Source organism: Hyperolius riggenbachi, chromosome 2 (genome assembly GCF_040937935.1).
Source record: "Hyperolius riggenbachi isolate aHypRig1 chromosome 2, aHypRig1.pri, whole genome shotgun sequence".
Taxonomy (NCBI): Eukaryota; Metazoa; Chordata; class Amphibia; order Anura; family Hyperoliidae; genus Hyperolius; species Hyperolius riggenbachi.
The window spans coordinates 564734224-564756949 of NC_090647.1; the positions used below are offsets into that span (position 1 = coordinate 564734224).

Genomic DNA, 22726 nt, shown 5'->3' on the forward strand with positions numbered 1-22726 from the left:
TCTGCCGCCTTGTGGTGGGAACAGCCCTGACCTCTGCCTTGTGGTGGGAACAGCCCTGACCTCTGCCTTGTGGCGGGCACAGCCATGACCTCTTCCTTGTGGTGGGGACAGCCCTGACCTCTGCCTTGTGGTGGGGACAGCCCTGACCTCTGCCTCGTGGTGAAAGCAGCCTTGACCTCTACCTTGTGGTGGACAGGGCCCTGACCTCTGCCTTTTTGTGGGAACAGCCCTGACCTCTGCCTTGTGGTGGGCACAGCTCTGACCTCTGCCTTGTGGTGGGCACAGCCCTGACCTCTGCCTTATGGTGGACACTGTCCTGACCTCTGCCTGGTGGTGGGAACAGTCCTGACCTCTGCCTTGTGGTGGACAGGGCCCTGACCTCTGCCTTGTGGTGGACACAGCCTTGAGCCCTGCCTTGTGCTAGGGACAGCCCTGACCTCTGCCTTGTGGTGGACAGGGCCCTGACCTCTGCCTTGTGGTGGACACAGCCCTGACCCCTGCCTTGTGCTGGGGACAGCCCTGACCTCTGCCTTGTGGTGGACACAGCCCTGACCTCTGCCTGGTGGTGGGAACAGTTCTGACCTCTGCCTTGTAGTGGACAGGGCCCTGACCTCTGCCTTGTGGTGGACACAGCCCTGACCCCTGTCTTGTGCTGGGGACAGCCCTGACCTCTGCCTTGTGGTGGGAACAGCCCTGACCTCTGCCTTGTGGTGGGAACAGCCCTGACCTCTGCCGCCTTGTGGTGGGAACAGCCCTGACCTCTGCCTTGTGGCGGGCACAGCCCTGACCTCTGCCTTGTGGCGGGCACAGCCCTGACCTCTTCCTTGTGGTGGGGACAGCCCTGACCTCTGCCTTGTGGTGGGGACAGCCCTGACCTCTGCCTCGTGGTGAAAGCAGCCCTGGCCTCTACCTTGTGGTGGGAACAGTCCTGACCTCTGCCTTGTGGTCAGAATTGGAGATTCCATGGTTTGTGGGGGACATCGGCTGCTGGATGTTACCAGGTGATTCTGCAGGAGGGTCCGGCCATGCAGCCCCCCTTGAACTGTAGTTCGCTCTCACAGAGTCACATAGAGACCACCATGGACAGAACGGAGGCTCTAGGGGTGCTGGAGGAGTTGTGTCGCCGCTCCAGGGTGAGTACCAACCTGCTCTCATGCATTAATGATGGCTATTTCCACCTGTGTATACAAATCAGCATCATTACCAGATTACAGTAGGATGTGTAACTATTTAAAGGACAACTGTAGGGAGAATATGGAGGCTGCCATATGTATTTCCTTTCTAGCAATATTAGTTGCCTAGCTGTTTAGTTTAGGCTAAATCCTGATGTCATTTCTGCCCTTCACTTTTTTCTTTTCTCCTCCAATCGCTGAGTCACCTCAGCCTTGCTTGTAAACACAAGTGAGCAGAGGATCATGTTTCAGCTAGGCAGGGAAATAAATGGAAGAGGAGGAATATATAATAGATAAAAAGAGCCCCCAGCATGCAACTGTTTGGCAATGGCAAATAAAGGGTCAGTGCTCCTTAAGTATGTGATAACTCCAAATCATAACAGCAGAAAACGTTTTGAATGCAGGATTAGCATCTTTATCACTTAATACACTCAGACCAGTTGCTGTTGAAATTTTATTTTTATGGTGACAATACCGCTTTAACTAAGAACTAGGTATCCGTGTGCAACACCCCCTCCCCCCCCCCCCCCCTCCCAATATCAGGATTAGTACCTATATATCCCCAGCTCTGTCTTACATCTTCCCTATGCTGTGGGGAAGGGGGGATATGCAGCGGATAATAAGCAGTACAGAGTATTACAGCAATGGCTTGTGGGTGATATAAATCAACTCATATTTCTGTATTAAAGGACACCTGAAGTGAGTGGAATATGGAGGCTGCCATATATATTTCCTGGTAAACAATACCAGCTCCCGGGCAGCCCTGCTGATCTTTTTGGCTGCAGTAGTGTCCGCATCACACACCAGAAAAAAATTGTTTAGGGTTTATGGATAAAAGTATTAGAAACTGGGGCTCAGCCAGGCAATGTGCATTGTTCACAAGGAAAGATATATATGTCATCCTTCATATCCCTCTCACTTCCATTAAAGGAGAACTGAAGTGAGAGGGATATGGCGGCTGCCATAGTTACCTCATTTTAAGCAATACCAGTTGCCTGGTTATCCTGCTGATCCTCTGCCTCTAATACGTTTAGCCATAGCCCCTGAACAAGCATGCAGCAGATCAGGTGTTTCTGACATTATTGTCAGATAGGACAAGATTAGCTGCATGCTTGTTTCTGGTGTGATTCAGACACTACTGCAGCCAGGGAGATCAGCAGGACTGCCAGGCAACTGGTATTGTTTAACAGGAAATAAATATGACAGACCTCCACATCCCTCTCACTTCAGTTGTCCTTTAAGGAATGGGGACCAGCAGTAATAGAGGCACATGAACCTTAATGGACCTTACAGCATCAGTCCCCTTGCTTGCTATGTGGTGGCAAAAAGTGTTAATGCCCAGCCTGGGTTATATCAGATCATAGTAAAGACAAATTAAAAATGTTATCATTATGGCAATTTGTTATATAGGCAGGCCAGGGTTGCTGGATCACCTATGTTCTTCAGGCCAGGATGACCGTAGTAATTCACCTGTGTTGTTGTATAACATATTTCTGTGCGGTTGATATTTTCATATGTGAGGTTGTTAGTGATGCTCAGTGTCGCCCCCTGCAGGCCTCAGACTCAGCACACATCTCCACTGCTGTGCAGGGCATCCTGGGATCGCTGCTCACCTGCGGACTCCTCCTCTCTCTATTCTTCTTCATCTTCACTGTGCGCTTCCGACAAAACAGGTACTGTGTCCGGCCTTGTGCACATGGCCCTTTGTGATCAGTTTCATGTCAGTTTTGTGTCAGCGTTACTGCAGGCAGATTGATCAGTATGTGTTCAGTGTGAGTTCAATATGACGCCAGGTTGACCGCAGTTTCTAATCCACTCTAGGTGATATCAACCTAAATGTGACCTGTAAAGGTCCGTGCACGCCAGCCTTTAACTACTTTACCACCACCAGATAGAGTATCTAGCCCCTGTGTTTACACAAATATAAACCAATAATAAACACTTGATTCTGTTTCTATTTTTAGAACACACTAACTCTGCATCTCCATCCTGTGGCCAAAAAGTAAAACCACATCCAAATACCCTATTATACACCTTCCCATAGAAAATGAAATACATTTTCATTATTTTTAAAAACCCTTGGAGGTCAAGTGGTTAAGACTTATACACAGCATGCAATTTTTTTGTAAAATTCTATTTGCGCAATGGATCAGATCGATATGCGGAGCCGACAGCGATTGGTTTTAGAAGAAAGCTAGCATAGACACGCATGCGATTTTTCCAAATTCTGCTAAGATTTCTGATCATTTTTCCCACTGGATGCCCAATCCAATCTTTCTCTCAATCAGAAGTTGAATATGAAAAATAGCATGATGTGTACTCACTATTACAAGAGGTGGCAGCACCGGAGAAACCTTGTTTTACAATCTGAGCTGAGGAGTAATATAAATGAATGACAGGGTCACTTGTCTCTGCATTTTGTTAATATTTTCCGTGTGCTTTACAAGATAATAATGCAACTTGAATTTACTAGTTCCACGTAGACATCATCTGTGAACAATGTGTTGTAGGATAGTGAAGATGTCCAGCCCCAACCTGAACCTTCTGATCCTGGCAGGCAGCTTCCTGATGTACATCAGCGCCTTCATGTACGCCGCGCCAGAGAACGCCTTCTCCATGCCCGCCATTATCCAGGTGAGTCACGCCTGCGTCTTCATGTAGGATCATTGCAGCTCGGAATTGAAACAGGAAAATTGGGTGCCTGGGGCTAATGGCCTATCAGCTATTGGGCGGGGTGTTAGGGTTAGGCACCACCAGGGGAGGTCTTAGGGTTAGGCATCACCAGGGGTGGTCTTAGGGTTAGGCCCCACCAGGGGGCGGTCCAAGGGTTAAGCACCACTGGGGAGGGGGGGCTTAGGGTTAGGCACCACCAGTAGAGGTCCTAGGATTAGGCACCCACCAGGGAGCACAGCTGGGACAAGGCCCTCCAACACCCAAAGTGAGACACCAAAGTGCGCCCCTCCATCCCTCTCACCACAGCCGTCACACACTTATTGCTATTAGACTAAGAGGCGCCCCAGGGCCCCCAACACCTTATTTTCTAGTTATCTGGCTTGCAGTCACTGCCATGTATCCCCTTTCCTTATTACTCTCTGCTTCACACACAATAGGGGAATGATAGCTGAGTGAGTTGTGCGCCCCTTCCTACACTGCGCCCTGAGGCTGGAGCCTCTCTCGCCTCTGCCTCGCCCTGCGCCCCTCCTACACTGCGCCCTGAGGCTGGAGCCTCTCTCGCCTCTGTCCCGCCCTGCCAGGGAGGGTCTTAGGATTAGGCACCACCAGGAGGAGGTCTTAGGGTTAGGCACCACCCGGGGGGGGGGGGGGGATCTTAGGGTTAGCACCCCACCCAATGAGGTAGCCAGAGATGCCCCCTAAAATTGTGTAGCCAGAGTTCCCCCCACCATATGAGGTGGTCAAAGATTCCCCCTAGTGTTAAAGGGGAACTTCAGCCTAAACAAACATGCTGTCATTGAGTTACATTAGTTATGTTAATTGAAATAGACAGGTAATATAATCACTTACCCACCCTGTTTTAAAAGAACAGGCAAATGTTTGTGATTTCATGGGGGCTGCCATCTTTTTGGTTGAAGGGAGGTGACAGGGAGCATGACACACAGTTCCACCGGTTCTGTGTCCTGATCACCTCTCCAAGCTGCACACGCTAGGCTTCAAATCTCAAATTCAAAAAAAAAAAAAAAAATGTGCACCAAAACAGCAGAACGAGAACAACAACATCAGAAATCCCATCATGCTTTGCACAGCATCAGGGGAAAAATGCCCAGTCAGTTTTCTTCTGTGCAGCTAAAAATGAGGCTTGGGTAGGAAAAACAAAGTTCTGATGCTGTGAAACTGTGAAAGAAACACCAAGCCTTTTCTGGAGGTTCACTTTAAGTAGCCAGAGGTGCCTCCAGTATTAAGTAGCCAGAAATGCCCCCCCAAAAAAATATGTAGCAAGGGGTGCCTCTTGTATTAGGTAGCCAGATATATACCTCAATATTAGGAAACCAGAACCCCCCTCCCCCATATTAGGTAACCAGGTAACCAGAGGTGCCTCCTAGTATTAGGTAGCCATGGGTGCCCCCCAATATTATGTAGCCATGGGTGCCCCTAGTATGAGGAAGCCAGAGGTGCCCCTAATATTAGGTAGTCAGATATAGGGGAAATTACCCACTGCCGTTTGCCAAGGTGGTGCTAAGTTTAGGTAAACCTTTAAATACAGGTTATTTCTGTGCTCTCCTAGGAAAAAAATTAGCTACATACCAGTACTTTGTCTCTGTGAAGTCCCATTCCTCAGATATTCTCACTGGCTGTGTATAGACAAACTGTTAACGGTACAAGCTGAAGAGCAGGACTTCATAGAGACAAAGTAAAGGTATGCAGATAATCATGCTTCAGTGGAGAACACACAATTACTTTTTATATAAAAATGATTTAAAGCCTGAACTTCCTTTGTCAATGAGACCAGAAACCGTGCTGCAGTTCTCCACTATGTGGCGCTGCTATGGTGGTAGTGATTGGTGTACTGTATGATTGATCTGTGTATGGGGATGTCTGTGCCCTCAGGTGCGGATCAGCCTCCTGTATGTCGGGGCGTCTCTGGTATTCGGCCCTTTGCTGGGGAAGAGTTGGCGGTTACACCGAGTGTTCACTCACCGCGTCCCCGACAAACGAGTGGTAAGTCCTGTGCATAATACTCTACAGAGGGTCACTTACTGCACATAGAGTCACTGCTTCCTGTACTGACCCCAATAGGCAGAGGCGTAGCTATGGGGTGGGCATGGGGGGACACATGTCCTCGGGCGCAGCACTGTGAGGGCGCTCAGCACGGCCGCTGCACCCCCACATGCATGAGAGGTGGATCGCTGGCTGCCCAAAGTGCCCCTGCTTCTCTCTCTCCCTCTGCATAGGAGCGCAGAAGCATTAGCAGAAAAAGGTTTTTTAAAGGGGGCCACATCTGGCTATCTAAATGGGAGGAACAGGGGGAACATCTGGCTTTCTGAAAGGGTAAGAGGGCACATATGGCTATTTTAATAATATTTTACTCGACCCATGACTACGACCACATTCTAAAGCGTGACCACGCCCATTTTGTCCAAAGGGTCGGGCAAAAACTGTCTTTGTCCCCGGGCGCCGAAAACCCTAGCTACGCCTCTGCCAATATGGCCGCTACTGGGCAAGAATTGTGCCTGTAGGGGAGGTAGATGTACAGGGAAATGGGAGAAGGGAGGGGTAGAGGGATGGGGTGGGGGAAGTACTTGTGCAGGGAAGGGATGGGGGGGCAGCAGGTATAATGGGATGGGGGATAGGTGTACAGGGAATGGGGGAGATGTACAGGGAAGGGGTGGATGGGTGTTCAGTAGATGTACAGGAAGGGGTTTAAGTGGGAAGTATATTTACAGGTAATGAAGGGGTGAATGTATATGTACAGGTAGGAGCAGAGCAGGATTATCCACAAGGCAACCTAGGCAAGTGCCTGGGGCCTAGCAAGTGTAAAGGGGCCCAAATTGTAACTTCCCTGACCCATCTCCCACCTCAGCTTATCAAAAGGATAAAAAGGGGCAGCCAGAGTTACTTCCTTGCCTAGGGCCAGGGGCGTAGCAATAGTGGGTGCAAAGGTAGCGACCACATCAGGGCCCTTGAACCAGAGAGGGCCCGAAGGGCCCACCCTCAACTACAGTATTAGCTCTCAATTGGTCCTGTGACCATAATAATTCCTTCTATAGATACTTTGAATAGTGGTAATCATTAACAAACTGTTCCCCATCCCCTTCTAGCACCTCTGACACTGTAGTTGCCATTGGCAGGTTTTGGTGTGCTGTATCAATTGCTATGTATAGAGTGCTTTGGGGGCCCCATTGTAAAACTTGCATTGGGGCCCACAGCTCCTTAGCTATGCCACTGCCTAGGGCCCCATCTCTGGGTAGGAGGCGGTGGGAGTGTAAATGTACAGGAAAGTGGGGGTTAAATGCACAATGAGGGAAATAAGTATTTGATCCCCTGCTGATTGTGCTGGTTGGGCCAAGAAAGGACCAGTCTATAACTGTAATGGTGGGGTTATTGTAGCTGTAAGACAGAATAACAAGAAAAGACCTCTCATAACCCAGCGCCCCAAAGACAGAGCCTGATGTGCATTGTAATGAGTGACATAAGTATTTGATCCCCCATCAGCCAGTAAGATCTCAGGCTCCCAGGTGTCCACAGTGTCTGCAGGTAATAAGCCGGGGTCAGTAGCCTCTGTAACACACATGCAGCGTTTAAAACACCCTCGAATTCACTTAAATGAGAATTGCGGCAAAATCACATCAAAATCATAGCAAAATTGGTGCAATCGATTTTACTGCAGTGGCTTTGCACCAGTGACGTCACTTCCTGCTGGGCCATCAGTGTTCCTCTGTGCTGCCGGAATTGCACGCAGATTTGGACTGTGGAACTAAACTGCAGAACGGAGCTGGAATCTTCTCCAACCTTATCAGCAGAGCTAACATCATCTCATCAGTGGAGAAAGCTACCTAGCATATACAGAGGGTAAGCCCCATTACCACTTATGATGCACAAGTGATTGTATACGGAGGACACGCCCCATCCAAAAAGAGGCAGTGCCGAGGCAGAGGCGAGAGAGGCTCCAGCCTCAGGGTGCAGTGTAGGAGGGGGCGCAGGGACGGGCCGAAGAAGAGGCGAGAGAGGCTCCAGCCTCAGGGTGCAGTGTAGGAGGGGGTGCAGGGCCGAGGCAGAGGCAAGAGAGGCTCCAGCCTCAGGGTGCAGTGTAGGAGGGGGCGCACAACTCACTCAGCTATCATTCCCCTATTGTGTTTGAAGAAATAAGAAAAGGGGATACATGACAGTGACTGCAAGCCAGATAACTAGAGATTAAGGTGTTGGGGGCTCTGGGGCACCTCTTAGTCTAATAGCAATCAGTGTGTGATGGCTGGGGTGGGAGGGATGGGAGGGGCCTCTTAGTGTAATAGCAATCAGTGTGTGATGGCTGGGGTGGGAGGGATGGGGGAGGAGCCTCTTAGTGTAATATCAATCAGTGTGTGACGGCTGGGGTGGGAGGGATGGAGGAGGGGCCTCTTAGTGTAATAGTAATCAGTGTGTGATGGCTGGGGTGGGAGGGATGGGGGAGGGGTCTCTTAGTGTAATAGCAATCAGTGTGTGACGGCTGGGGTGGGAGGGATGGAGGGGGCACACTTTGGGGTCTTTGCCTTGGGTGCTGGAGGGCCTTGCCCCGGCTCTGCATGGAGGGTTAGCTCTGGTCTCCCCTCTGCACAATACGTGATTCCATATGCCAAACCTGAAGGCAATTTATAATTACTGACCAGCGACGCACCGAAACTGAATTTTATTGTTCCCACTTTTGGATTTTACATTTCTTAGTTTTTTAAATGTTTATGGAAGGTCGAGTCCTTTATGGGAATCTGTTGCATGGTTTGGACAGATGAATGAGAGGCTTGATGGACCTCTTATCCCATTAGGACTCACCGTCATCTTCAGTTGTACATCCCTGGGGCTGGCAAACACCTTATTTCTACAGGTGGGACCATAGTCATCAAGAAAACAATTTGGGTAAGTTTCCACTAGGAGCATGTGAATTTGCATGCTATTTTTCGGATGTGTAATCGCATGTGAATGCGAATTGGCATATGTATACCTCCGTTTTTTACATGCAAATTTGCATGTGTAATCACAATTTTGTTTTTATTTGTTTTAGTTTTTGTTTCTATTGGTATCAATGAAAACACATGCTAAGGCAGGGGTGCCCATTAGGTAGATCGCGATCTACCGGTAGATCGTGAAGGGCTTCATGGTGGCTCCCAACCACACTACATTTTACATGCTGCGTATACAAGTGTGCTCTTAAAATTGTAAAGAGGTAGATCATTTTGACTTGCTAATTTTTTAAAGTAGCTCACAAGCCGAAAAGTGTGGGCACCTCTGCGCTAACGGGACAGAACACCTTCACTGCATCGAAGGGTCAAATAGGCGGGGCCCTGTACCATCACATCAGCCAGGTGTCGCAGCATGACAATGACCCACATGGCCAAGGCAACATAGGAGTGGCCCAAGAAGAAGCATATGAAGGCTGTGGGCGTGGCCTAGCCAGTCTCCAGACCTTAATCCAATAAAAAATCTTTGGTGATGATCTACAGAGAGGAGTGGCCAAAATCCCTCCTAAGATGTGTGCAAAGCTGATGGCCAACTACAAGAAGTGTCTGACCTCTGTGATTGCTAACAAGGCATTTACCACCAAGTACTTATGTCACTCATTACAATGGGCATCAAGCTCTAAATTTGGGTTGCTGGGCATTGGCGTCCGCAGAAAATTTTCCAGGGTAGGAATAAGCGGGGCGGCGCGCGCGGTGCGCCGCGGCGAACATTTGGGGTGGCGGCACGCCAAAAAATGGGGTACGCCGAAAAATGGGTGTGGTCATGAACCAGAATGTGGGTGTGGTCATGGGTGGAGTTAAGTTTACATGAACTTAGCAATGGTGGGACATTAGATTAGGACAGTGGTGCCGAACTTTTTGGAGGTCGAGTGCCCAAACTGCAAAGTCACTTTACTATCACAAAGTGCCAACAGCAATTTAAACTAAATACAAACGTTTTAACTCATACATGAACATTATGGAAAATTCAAGTTGAAAATAAACTGTGAAGATAAACAATTTCATCCATCCGACTCCTGAAAAATGTATTCATTTTTTTTAGAACCTCCCAGTTTCATTTTCTGTTTTAAAAAGCTGAAAAAGTAGGCTTAATGCTATTGTCTCATATGATGATGATTCAGCTTTTCCCATAGTCTCGTAGTTAGCAATCATGTGACCCCCAACAAGACAAATTCAGCAATCATGAGGCCCCCAACAAGACAAATTCAGCAATCATGAGGCCCCCAACAAGACAAATTCAGCAATCATGAGGCCCCCAACAAGACAAATTCAGCGATCTTGAGGCCCCCAACAAATCATGAGGCCCCCAACAAGACAAATTCAGTAACCATGAGGCCCCCAACAAGACAAATTCAGCAGTCATGAGGCACATAAATAGACAGCATTTCACATAAATAGGCAGAATGCCCCCTTAACATGGTAGACACCTCTCACCTGGCAGCAGTTCCCCAAAATACACTCAATCTGACAGCAGTGGTTCCCCAAAAATAGGTAGCCCCAGGTCTATAGGTGTCCCCAGAATAGGTGGCCAGTGGTATAGATGTCCCCAGAATAGGTGGCCAGTGGTAGAGATGTCCTCAGAACAGGTAGCCAGGGGTATATGTCCCCAGTATATGTAGGCAGGTGTATATGTCCCAGTATATGTAGCCAGGGGTATATGTCCCAGTATATGTAGCCAGGGGTATATGTCTCAGTATATGTAGCCAGGGGTATATGTCCCCAGTATATGTAGGCAGGGGTGTATGCCCCCAGTATATGTAGCCAGGGGTATATGTCCCCAGTATATGTAGCCAGGGGTATAGATGTCCCCAGAATAGGTGGCCAGTGGTAGAGATGTCCTCAGAACAGGTAGCCAGGGGTATATGTCCCCAGTATATGTAGGCAGGTGTATATGTCCCAGTATATGTAGCCAGGGGTATATGTCCCAGTATATGTAGCCAGGGGTATATGTCTCAGTATATGTAGCCAGGGGAATATGTCCCCAGTATATGTAGGCAGGGGTGTATGCCCCCAGTATATGTAGCCAGGGGTATATGTCCCCAGTATATGTAGCCAGGGGTATATGTCCCCAGTATATGTAGCCAGGGGTATATGTCCCAGTATATGTAGCCAGGGGTATATGTCCCCAGTATATGTAGCCAGGGGTATATGTCCCCAGTATATGTAGCCATGGGGTATATGTCCCCAGTATATGTAGCCAGGGGGTATATGTCCCCAGTATATGTAGCCAGGGGTATATGTCCCCAGTATATGTAGCCAGGGGGTATATGTCCAAAGTATATGTAGCCAGGGGTATATGTCCCAGTATATGTAGGCAGGGGAATATGTCCCAGTATATGTAGGCAGGTGTATATGTCCCCAGTATATGTAGCAGGTGTATATGTCCCAGTATATGTAGGCAGGTGTATATGTCCCCAGTATATGTAGGCAGGTGTATATGTCCCCAGTATATGTAGGCAGGTGTATATGTCCCCAGTATATGTAGCCAGGGGGTATACAGTATATCCCCAGTATATGTAGCCAGGGGTATATGTCCCAGTATATTTAGGCAGGGGTATATGTCCCCAGTATATGTAGGCAGGGGTATATGTCCCCAGTATATGTAGGCAGGGGTATATGTCCCAGTATATGTAGGCAGGTGTATATGTCCCCAGTATATGTAGGCAGGTGTATATGTCCCAGTATATGTAGGCAGGTGTATATGTCCCCAGTATATGTAGCCAGGGGGTATATATCCCCAGTATTTGTAGCCAGGGGTATATGTCCCAGTATATGTAGGCAGGTGTATATGTCCCCAGTATATGTAGGCAGGTGTATATGTCCCAGTATATGTAGGCAGGTGTATATGTCCCCAGTATATGTAGCCAGGGGGTATATATCCCCAGTATATGTAGCCAGGGGTATATGTCCCAGTATATTTAGGCAGGGGTATATGTCCCCAGTATATGTAGGCAGGGGTATATGTCCCAGTATATGTAGGCAGGTGTATATGTCCCAGTATATGTAGGCAGGTGTATATGTCCCCAGTATATGTAGGCAGGTGTATATGTCCCAGTATATGTAGGCAGGTGTATATGTCCCCAGTATATGTAGGCAGGGGTATATGTCCCCAGTATATGTAGGCAGGTGTATATGTCCCCAGTATATGTAGCAGGTGTATATGTCCCAGTATATGTAGGCAGGTGTATATATCCCAAGAATAGGTAGCCAGGTGTGCCCCAGCAGGAGGGGAGAAGCGCAGAGAAGAGGTAGAGCTATGGGCATAGTGAGGAAGGGCGAACGTCTCGCCCTCTTCCCTCACCTTAGGGGGCTCTCCCTCCCTCTCTCGCTCTCCCCTCCGGAGTCCGGAACGAAGTGTGCAGCGGCTGGGCAGCGGGCGGAGCTTACCTCTTCTCGTCGCAGGCGCCGGATGGATTAGCCGCTACTCTGGTCTGGTCCAGACCAGAGTGCGGCACCAGAACTTCCGGCGCAGGAGCGAGACGAGGTAAGTTCCGCCCGCTGCCCAGCCACTGCACACTTCGTTCCGGACTCCGGAGGGGAGAGCGAGCGAGGGAGGTAGAGCCCCCTAAGGTGAGGGAAGGAGGGGGGGGAGACGTCCGCCCTTCCCCACTATGCCCATAGCTCTACCTCTTCTCTGCACTGCTCCCCTCCTGCTGGCCGCATGGGCACGCGGCCAGGGGGGGGCAGCGGGCGGCCAGGGTCGGGCAGATGCCCCAATTTGCCATACGTGCGGACGCCCATGTTGCTGGGTATTTGAGGGTTCTTTTTTGGTTATTCTGTCTCAGCTACAATCACCCCACCATTACAGTCATAGACTAGTCATTTCTCGGCCAGAGAACAAACATGAAATACTTCTTCCCCTCACTGTAGAGTTAGGTGTGCAGGGATTGGTCTTTTCATGACAGGTAGACACAGAAGATATGATGATGTCATGCTGTGACATAGGAGTGACTGCAGAACTTCCTCCCGCAGATTATAAAGGACCTGACCCTGCTGGCCATGCAGGCTGCTCTGATCTTCATAGACTCGGTTCTGCTCCTGGCCTGGGTGTTGTCCGACCCCATCCTCTGTGCCCAGAATGTCAATGCCAGCATCAAGGTGAGAACCATCCGTGTTCCTGGCAAGCTCTATTGTAAGCCTGGAGCGAGAGAATTACCAGGGTTGCCAAATGTATGCCGTTTCTCAATGCTGTGAACTGGGCAACTGAGCTGACCCTCTGATCCTTCTAGTATGTTCTGACTCCACTTGCTGTATGCTTGTTCCAGGTGTGACTCCGCTGGCTGCATGCTTGTTCCAGGTGTGACTCTGCTGGCTGCATACTTGTTCCAGGTGTGACTCCACTGGCTGCATGCTTGTTCCAGGTGTAACTCTGCTGGCTGCATGCTTGTTCCAGGTGTGACTCTGCTGGCTGCATGCTTGTTCCTGGTGTGACCCCACTGGCTTAATGCTTGTTCCGGGTGTGACTCTGCTGGCTGCATGCTTGTTCCAGGTGTGACTCTGCTGGCTGCATGCTTGTTCCAGGTGTGACTCTGCTGGCTGCATGCTTGTTCCAGGTGTGACTCTGCTGGCTGCATGCTTGTTCCAGGTGTGACTCCGCTGGCTGCATGCTTGTTCCTGGTGTGACCCCACTGGCTTCATGCTTGTTCCGGGTGTGACTCTGCTGGCTGCATGCTTGGTATAGGTGTGACTCTGCTGGCTGCATGCTTGTTCCAGGTGTGACTCTGCTGGCTGCATGCTTGTTCCAGGTGTGACTCTGCTGGCTGCATGCTTGTTCCAGGTGTGACTCTGCTGGCTGCATGCTTGTTCCAGGTGTGACTCTGCTGGCTGCATGCTTGTTCCTGGTGTGACCCCACTGGCTTAATGCTTGTTCCGGGTGTGACTCTGCTGGCTGCATGCTTGGTATAGGTGTGACTCTGCTGGCTGCATGCTTGTTCCAGGAGCGACTCTGCTGGCTGCATGCTTGTTCCAGGTGTGACTCTGCTGGCTGCATGCTTGTTCCAGGTGTGACTCTGCTGGCTGCATGCTTGTTCCAGGTGTGACTCTACTGGCTGCATGCTTGTTCCAGGTGTGACTCTACTGGCTGCATGCTTGTTCCAGGTGTGACTCTACTGGCTGCATGCTTGTTCCAGGTGTGACTCTACTGGCTGCATGCTTGTTCCAGGTGTGACTCTACTGGCTGCATGCTTGTTCCAGGTGTGACTCAGTTGGCTGCATGCTTGTTCCAGGTGTGACTCCGCTGGCTGCATGCTTGTTTCAGGTGTGACTCTGCTGGCTGCATGCTTGTTCCAGGTGTGACTCCGCTGGCTGGATGCTTGTTCCAGGTGTGACTCCGCTGGCTGCATGCTTGTTCCAGGTGTGACTCCGCTGGCAGCATGCTTGGTATAGGTGTGACCGCTGGATGCATGCTTGTTCCAGGTGTGACTCCGCTGGCTGGATGCTTGTTCCAGGTGTGACTCCGTTGGCTGCATGCTTGTTCCAGGTGTGACTCCGCTGGCTGCATGCTTGTTCCAGGTGTGACTCCGCTGGCTGCATGCTTGTTCCAGGTGTGACTCCGCTGGCTGCATGCTTGTTCCAGGTGTGACTCCGCTGGCTGCATGCTTGTTCCAGGTGTGACTCCGCTGGCTGCATGCTTGTTCCAGGTGGGACGCATTGCGCTGTCACCAGGGTGTAATACTGTCCTCTTGTCTCCCCCTACAGGCGGCGGAGCGCGGGACGCATTGTGCTGTCACCAGGAGCCTGTCCTGCTCCTCCCTCTACACAGATTTCTGGGTGACTCTGCTGCTGGGGTTCAAGGTGAGGTGACCTCACTGCGGAGGTCTGACAGTGACGATTTATTCTGTATAAACAGTGCAACAGGGACACTGATCTCTGCAGAGACTCAGTCTATAGTGCCGTTTATATGTTCTTCCTGTGTTTTTGCAAGTTTTTTTTAATTTCCTTCAAAAAACACAAAAACTTACAGATTTAGGGTTACCTGTCCAGACTGGCTGTAGAGAGTGGTGGGAACATTAGATTGTAGATTGTAACACCCCTATTCCTTTCAGAAACCCAACCCTGAAGCCCTCTATGAGGACCTGCATCACACGGTACAGAACACTGCTACATATCCTCACACACCTTCAGCTATCCCCAGAGTCCATCTCGGTCATGCTTCTCCTACCCTATGTAAATCCTTACCACACTGAAACGGGACAGCTCCATTCCTTGAAGGGATTAGATATGGAATGAAAGCCTTTCTGTGCAGTCTGGCATTTACAGACATGTTGTTTTTTCCTGTTATCTACCCTCTGTCACTGTCTACAGACCCGAGACCTGCCAGGTGCATTGTGGGAGAAATATACTTTACAGATGTTGTTGTACTATTGTTATTATAAAGAACATTTCTTGTGGGTTTCAGGCCGTCCTCCTGGTTTATGGCAGCTACCTGGCCGGCCTCACCAAGAACATAAGCTCTCCTCCGGTGAACCAGTCCCTGGTCATCATGGTTGGCACCACGCTGGTGATTGTGGCCACGGCCATTGTGTTACCGGTCACTCGATTCTTCCACACGTGGCCCAGCCTGGTCTATGGCGTGACCTCCGGGAGCATCTTGGCCTGCACGGCCACCATCAACGGCCTCATCTTCATCCCCCAGGTATTAAGATGGAGGGGGCACGGATTTTCCTAAGATTCGATAATAATTATTAAATCAGGAGGTCGATCGGCTAAAAAGTCGATTTCTGCATAGCCACCTTGACTAAGTCCAGCCCCCAGGTGTCGGTCCAGCCCCCAGGCATAAGTCCAGCCCCTAGGTGTAAGTCCAGCCTCCAGGTGTCGGTACAGCCCCTGAGGAGCAGAAGAAATGTCAATCTTTACAGTAATCTTCTTCCATGATGTCCAACCGAATCTGAGATTCAGCACACAGGGATTCTATACTCACCAATAGCAATGGCCCGTCCATGAGATGCTAGTAATTCTGAGGTGATGTTAATTTTATGTTAAAATTTATGCAGCTTACAAATAGACCAGCAGCTGCATTTTATTGGTCCTTTTCCAAGTGGCATAAATTTGTATAAAATTAACATAACATTTGCATCAACTTGGAGTTATTAGTATCTCATTGACATTCCATAAAACCCTAAGGCCTCTTTCCCCCAGACGGTTGAGCTGTGTGCTCAGAAAGCAGTTACCAGGCAGAAACAAGCAGTTACCAGGCAGCAGTAAGAGTTCGAAAGGCATTTTACTGCCTATCAACAGTCCATGGAAAAGAGGCCTTAGTTTAACCAAGTTTTTTTTTTTTTTTTTAAAACATATGATAGTAAATTTTCATGAATTCCAAACCACTATCTACAAAGAGTTTATATGTTCTCCCCGAGTTGGTGTGGGTTTTCTCTAGGTGCTCTAGTTTCCTCCCACATCCCCAAAACATACAGATAAGTGAATTGGCTTTCCCCTAAATTGGCCCTAGACAACGACGAACAAATGACACTGAGTACAGTCAGTGACATGACTATGTACTCTGTAATGTGCTGCAGAAGATGTCAGTGCTATATAAATACATAATAATAATATGGTAGGACATTAGGCTATGACTATGGTAGGATTAGATTGTGAGCTCCTCTGAGGACAGTCAGTGACATGACTATGTACTCTGTAATGTGCTGCAGGAGATGTCAGTGCTATATAAATACATAATAATAATATGGTAGGACATTAGACTATGACTATGGTAGGATTAGAGTGTGAGCTCCTCTGAGGACAGTCAGTGACATGACTATGTACTGTAAGAAACAGCGGGGACACCGCCGTAGCGGAGAGCAGCAGAGTCGCCACTTCCGCGTCCCAGCTGGCGGCGGTCCCCGCTACTCCTACGATCAGTTTGCCCCGTTCAGGTCCTTCAGCCGCACATAGAGTGCGGGCTGCGCGCGCGCGCCCAGCGGCAGGACCTTTATGCTTCAAGGAGGGGAGTCAGCTGATCCTTCGGTCAGCTGACTCTGGCAGCCCTTCCTATTGGTTGAAACTATGGGCGGCTCTGCTGAGTTATCCTTGGCATATATAGAGCCCCGCTGCCAGTTCTTCCTTGTCTGTTGTCGTGAATACTTGCCTGTGAGCGCTCAGACCTTAGGTAGTTCCCTGGCGTTGATGCTACTGATTTCACACCAAGCTTAGGAATTTTGCAGTCTTGTTATTGTTATTTTGTTAGACTAGTTCCGGGGTGTTGTTGCCAAGGATTTCACACCCAGGCTAGGATATTATTATTGTATTGATCTCTTGTGTACGACTCTGGCTAGCACTCTGACTTTGAATCTGTGTTCTGATCCTGTACTTCTGCCCATCTGTCTACCTGTTGCTGAACCTCTGCCTGATTACCGATTGATTACTCTCTTGCCTCACGATTCTATACCGATACGTACCTTCCTGTTGCTGAACCTCTGCCTGATTACCGATTGATTACTCTCTTGCCTCACGATTCTATACCGATACGTACCTTCCTGTTGCTGAACCTCTGCCTGATTACCGATTGATTACTCTCTTGCCTCACGATTCTATACCGATACGTACCTTCCTGTTGCTGAACCTCTGCCTGATTACCGATTGATTACTCTCTTGCCTCACGATTCTATACCGATACGTACCTTCCTGTTGCTGAACCTCTGCCTGATTACCGATTGATTACTCTCTTGCCTCACGATTCTATACCGATACGTACCTTCCTGTTGCTGAACCTCTGCCTGATTACCGATTGATTACTCTCTTGCCTCACGATTCTATACCGATACGTACCTTCCTGTTGCTGAACATCTGCCTGATTAGTCTCTTGTCTCACGATTTTGTATTTACTTACCTCTCTGTTGCCGAACCTTGCCTGCCTGACCATTCTACTCACCAGTGGGCCCTCGCCACTGGTGAGGTACTAGTTACACCAGCCCCTCTGGTGGAACTGTTCTGTTAAAGCTGTAGTACAGCGCCAATTACCTGCTCTTATAGGGTATCTGTCATTGTACTATTATTGTATCTCCTAGGCTACTGTTCAGTCTGGGTCACCCGCCCCACGGGTGTTCTCGTGCCTGCAGTACTATCTGAATCACCCGCTCCCCGGGAGATTCAGCCTCTTCGTTATTGTACTCTCCAGCCTGCTGGAACTTGTACGCTAGTGCACGCTTAGTGTACTGATAGTACCTCACCAGCCCCTCTGGTGAGGTCTGGTCAAACTATTAAAGTTACTGTTGCACCCAAACACTTACACTTTGGTAGGTGTCCAGAGGTTAGACATACTTGTATTATTGGTGATTCTGCAGATCACTTATAATCAAGTATACGTCTGTATTGTTGGTGATACTGCAGATCATCAATAATCAGATACTCTCTGTGTGCTGACACCAACCGTTACATGTACTCTGTAAAGTGCTGCAGAAGATGTCAGTGCTATATAAATACATAATAATAATATGGTAGGACATTAGACTATGACTATGGTAGGATTAGAGTGTGAGCTCCTCTGAGGACAGTCAATGACATGACTATATACTCTGTAAAGTGCTGCAGATTCAGAAGATGTCAGTGCTATATAAATACATAATAATAATATGGTAGGACATTAGACTATGGCTATGGTAGGATTAGAGTGTGAGTTCCTCTGAGGACAGTCAGTGACATGACTGTGTATTCTGTAATGTGCTGCAGAAGATGCCAGTGCTATATGAATACATAATAATAATATGGTAGGACATTAGACTATGACTATGGTAGGATTAGAGTGTGTGCTCCTCTGAGGACAGTCAGTGACATGACTATGTACTCTGTAATGTGCTGCAGGAGATGTCAGTGCTGTATAAATACATAATAATAATATGGTAGGACTTTAGACTATGACTATTGCAGGATTAGAGTGTGAGCTCCTCTGAGGACAGTCAGTGACATGACTATGTACTCTGTAATGTGCTGCAGAAGATGTCAGTGCTATATGAATACATAATAATAATATGGTAGGACATTAGACTATGACTATGGTAAGATTAGATTGTGAGCTCCTCTGAGGACAGTCAGTGACATGACTATGTACTCTATAAAGAGCTGCAGAAGATGTCAGCACATAATATATACTAAATAATAATAACAACAACAACAAATTAGCAGTGCTCAGAGTTTTGCACTTTTAGCATTACATAGAAAAATACATTGAAAATACCAGGCTGCTTGGTTCTTGTAGCTTCATTTCCTTGTGAGTTGGCAGTGCAAATGTTATTGGACAGGAAGCTGTGCAGACTCCTCCCCATATCCCATCACCACTTACCCAGGAAATAGTCACAGAGAACCTGGGAGGGAGCAGCCTCCAGTGTTTTCCTGAGAGCACAGATCACCTGACTCTACCCAGCCCCTCCTTCTCCTGAGAGATTAACACTTTGTGGCCAGCATTGCAGCTACAGGTTAGTCTCACAGTAATAAGTTAGTGCTGGGCTTTGGTGCTTCATATCTAAGCAAGGAGGTGGTGAGTTAAGTTCAGCTGTACATATGGTAAAGATTATTGGTAAATATTACATGACCTTGTTTACCCTGCTTTTATGCATAAAACATAGCTGTTCCACAGTGTTCCTAGGCTGTCAAACTGGGAGTGTCAAAGCTGCGTTCACTCACTCCAGGTGTAGAAAATAAGTGACCAGGGCTCCTGCTGTGTGGAACTAATTACTCATGTAAGAAGAGGAAAGCACCTGGGAAGCCTGTACCGCCTCTTCCCTGGCAGGAAACAGGAAGCTGTCATTACCACTGGTAGTCCTTAGTAGGTGAATAATGTCCTGTGTCTTGCAGGTGCTGCAGTGGAAGCAGTATGAAGAGGAGGCCAGTCATACCACCACACAGATGGCCAAATACTTCAGCAGCCCCAGCAGGAGTATGAGATCCATGTACAGCGAGGAGCAGATCTACCAGCTGCTGGGCGAGAATAACTCCATGAGACGCATGCTGACCGAGGTCATTACCCACCATGCAATCTGATCATACAATCGTACGGCCCATACACTAAGCATGGCCACACACAGTACAATCTCATCATACAATCGTATGGCCCAGACACTAAACATGGCCACACACAGTACAATCTCATCATACAATCGTATGGCCCAGACACTAAACATGGCCACACACAGTACAATCTGATCATACAATACTATGTCTCATACACTAAACATGGCACAGAGGAACAGCTTACACTGTACATACTGGAGGTAATAGAGATCAGCACACACTGCAGCTAGTTTACTATCAGTACAGGCACAGAGTAACAGCTTACACTGTACATACTGGAGGTAATAGAGATCAGCACACGCTGCAGCTAGTTTACTATCAGTACAGGCACAGAGTAACAGCTTATACTGTACATACTGGGAGTAGCAGAGATCAGCACACACTGCAGCTAGCTTACTATCAGTACAGGCACAGAGTAACAGCTTATACTGTACATACTGGAGGCAGCAGAGATCAGCACACACTGCAGCTAGTTTACTATCAGTACAGACATAGAGTGACAGCTTATACTGTACATACTGGGGGTAGCAGAGATCAGCACACACTGCAGCTAGTTTACTATCAGTACAGACATAGAGTGACAGCTTATTCTGTACATACTGGAGGCAGCAGAGATCAGCACACACTGCAGCTAGTTTACTATCAGTACTGGTACAGAGCAACAGCTTATACTGTACATACTGGAGGTAGCAAAGATCAGCACATACTGCAGCTAGTTTACTATCAGTACAGGTACAGAGTAACGGCTTATACTGTACATACTGGAGGCAGCAGAGATCAGCACACACTGCAGCTAGCTTACTATGAGTAGAGGCACAGAATACAGCTTATATTGCACATACTGGAAGCAGCAGGGATCAGCACACACTGCAGTTAGCTTCCTATCAGTATAGACACAGAGTAACAGCTTATATTCGACATACTGTTCCTGACACTGCACTGCTCCCTTGAGTCCAGCAGTGATGCTGTCAGGAGGGGTACCAGGAGGTTAGATGTGCCCAGCGTAGGTATCTCTGAAAATTTATTTAATCAGCCAATAAAATGTACCGCTTGGAACAATAATGCTTTTCTATCTGTAATACAACATAAGTCCACATTGACAGAATATATTTTGTAATATATTATGTGTTACACTGAATGAGTATTACCTTATTACCCCACAGAAAAATGCCATGATCGACAGTCTGCAGGAACAAGTGGCCAATGCCAAGGAGAAGTTAGTACAACTCCTGAAGTCAGAGTACAGCATAGATATCACAGAGGTGACTGCGCTATCTGCGTCCACGCTGAACAACATGGAGCAGCAGAGACCTCCTTCAGAGGAGACCACTGAAAAGACAGAGAACCAGAGCTTCGGAGACAGAGCCATGGACGATGACACAACCCCAGACCAGGGCCTCCAAGATATGAATCCACCGGTAGCTGGTGACAAGCCCCAGACTGAGGAACCCCAGCTCTCCGATCTCCAACCGCCAGACTGCCCCATGCCAGAGCAAGACAACGCAGTACCAGCAGCTTCCAAGAGTGTCAGCTTTGTGGCCCATGTGTCCAAGCCCCAAAGTGAGATGATGGAGAGAGGTGCTGATGGTGCTTGCGAGGTGTGGGAACGCTTATCGAGGAAGGTGAACTATGTCAGCTGTGAGAAGTTGCAGGAGGTCCTCAGGGAACTTAGCGTGGAGGCCTTGCCTGGAAGCGGTCAGATGTCTCCTAGGAGGCTGCGGCGGGCCAGTCACAGTTTCCATAGGGAGCCTGCCATGACTTCTACTGGTGGCTTTCAAAATGTCTCCCTCAGCTTGTCTCCCTACATGGCCCGGAGACGGAGGGGCTTCAATCGGAGGACCACTGCAGCACCCTCACACTCCTCCAGGGAGATGCTCCAACAAGGCCGATGGATGGGTCACCATGGCGTTAGAGACAGATGTAAGAGGGACAGTATGGCAAGCCATGTGGCAGAGCTGGAACTCAATGAGACCACCAAGGACATTCAGTCATCATCTACAGGGATTGGCATGGAGATGAGTGTTGAGCTGGAAGGGAAGGGGCATCAGGAGAACGGTGGACTATGGGTAACCAGACTATCAGAGTCATCAGACTTTGCCAGACCTAGTATCAGGGTCGGGGGCCGATCAGAAAGCCCCTTCTCCGAGTCAGACACCAGTAGCTCTGGGGAGACTCTGTGTTACTGTCACCGTCCGTATTGTGACATATGTTCTCCGGACATGTGTGAAACCAGCGACACGGAGACGGACGATCAGCTACAAGTGTGGCCCAAACATCTCTCCTGTTTCGTTCCACCTGTCGTGAACTTTAATGAGGACCTACCGCCAACATTTGTATGAGGGCAGTGATGGACAGTATTGTCCTGTCACTGATGAGTGTGGAGCAGTGCTGTAACTTGGGGTCCATCAGGTGACCTCACTCAGTGTGAAAGTTATGGAGAAGCTAGTACTCCCCATTATAGTGCCCCCTTCCTCCAATATTATCTGCAGCAGTCCATATCTCCACATGTCCCTGTGTCACATGATGCAGTAGTCACATGACCGTCATGATATTAAACACAGAAGATGTAGGGGGAAGAGGAAAATATAGGAGCCATTCTTGCCATTTGCGCATGGTTGGCGACCCTGGCGAGTGGGTACATACACTGTGATACTCACCAGAGACGCGCTGTATGCCAGTCTGTGCAGCCAGCGAGGACCACACCCTCTCCTCTACAATTACTATATAGGGCCTGCTGGATTAGCTGGGCCTGCTGGGGAAATGCTCCGCCTCCCAATGGTCCAGTCCAGTTCTGGTGCAGAATAGTGGTGATCAAAGTGACGCAATTCTTGATTGCGATCAGATTTCATGCAAATTGCACGCTGCTTGGAATTTGGCCAATCAGATAAA

General features: G+C 48.7%; 1 protein-coding gene across 1 annotated transcript; it reads left to right on the plus strand.

Moving 5' to 3' along the window:
* The first annotated feature begins 1025 nt into the window (after window positions 1-1025).
* GPR156 (G protein-coupled receptor 156) lies at window positions 1026-22176 on the plus strand. The gene is made up of 9 exons (XM_068266420.1): window positions 1026-1133; window positions 2727-2845; window positions 3683-3806; window positions 5736-5846; window positions 12809-12934; window positions 14534-14629; window positions 15234-15470; window positions 19622-19783; window positions 21001-22176. The coding sequence occupies exons 1-9, from the start codon at window positions 1026-1028 to the stop codon at window positions 22174-22176; spliced, it is 2259 nt and encodes a 752-aa protein (XP_068122521.1).
* Window positions 22177-22726: the final 550 nt, after the last annotated feature.

Excerpts from the sequence above, each read along its gene's own strand:
- GPR156 (XM_068266420.1), top strand. The coding sequence starts at position 1,026 with ATGCAGCCCCCCTTGAACTGTAGTTCGCTCTCACAGAGTCACATAGAG. Across the intron at positions 12,935-14,533 it reads ATGTCAATGCCAGCATCAAG|GCGGCGGAGCGCGGGACGCA; the intron begins GTGAGAACCATC and ends CTCCCCCTACAG. Across the intron at positions 19,784-21,000 it reads TGAGACGCATGCTGACCGAG|AAAAATGCCATGATCGACAG; the intron begins GTCATTACCCAC and ends ATTACCCCACAG.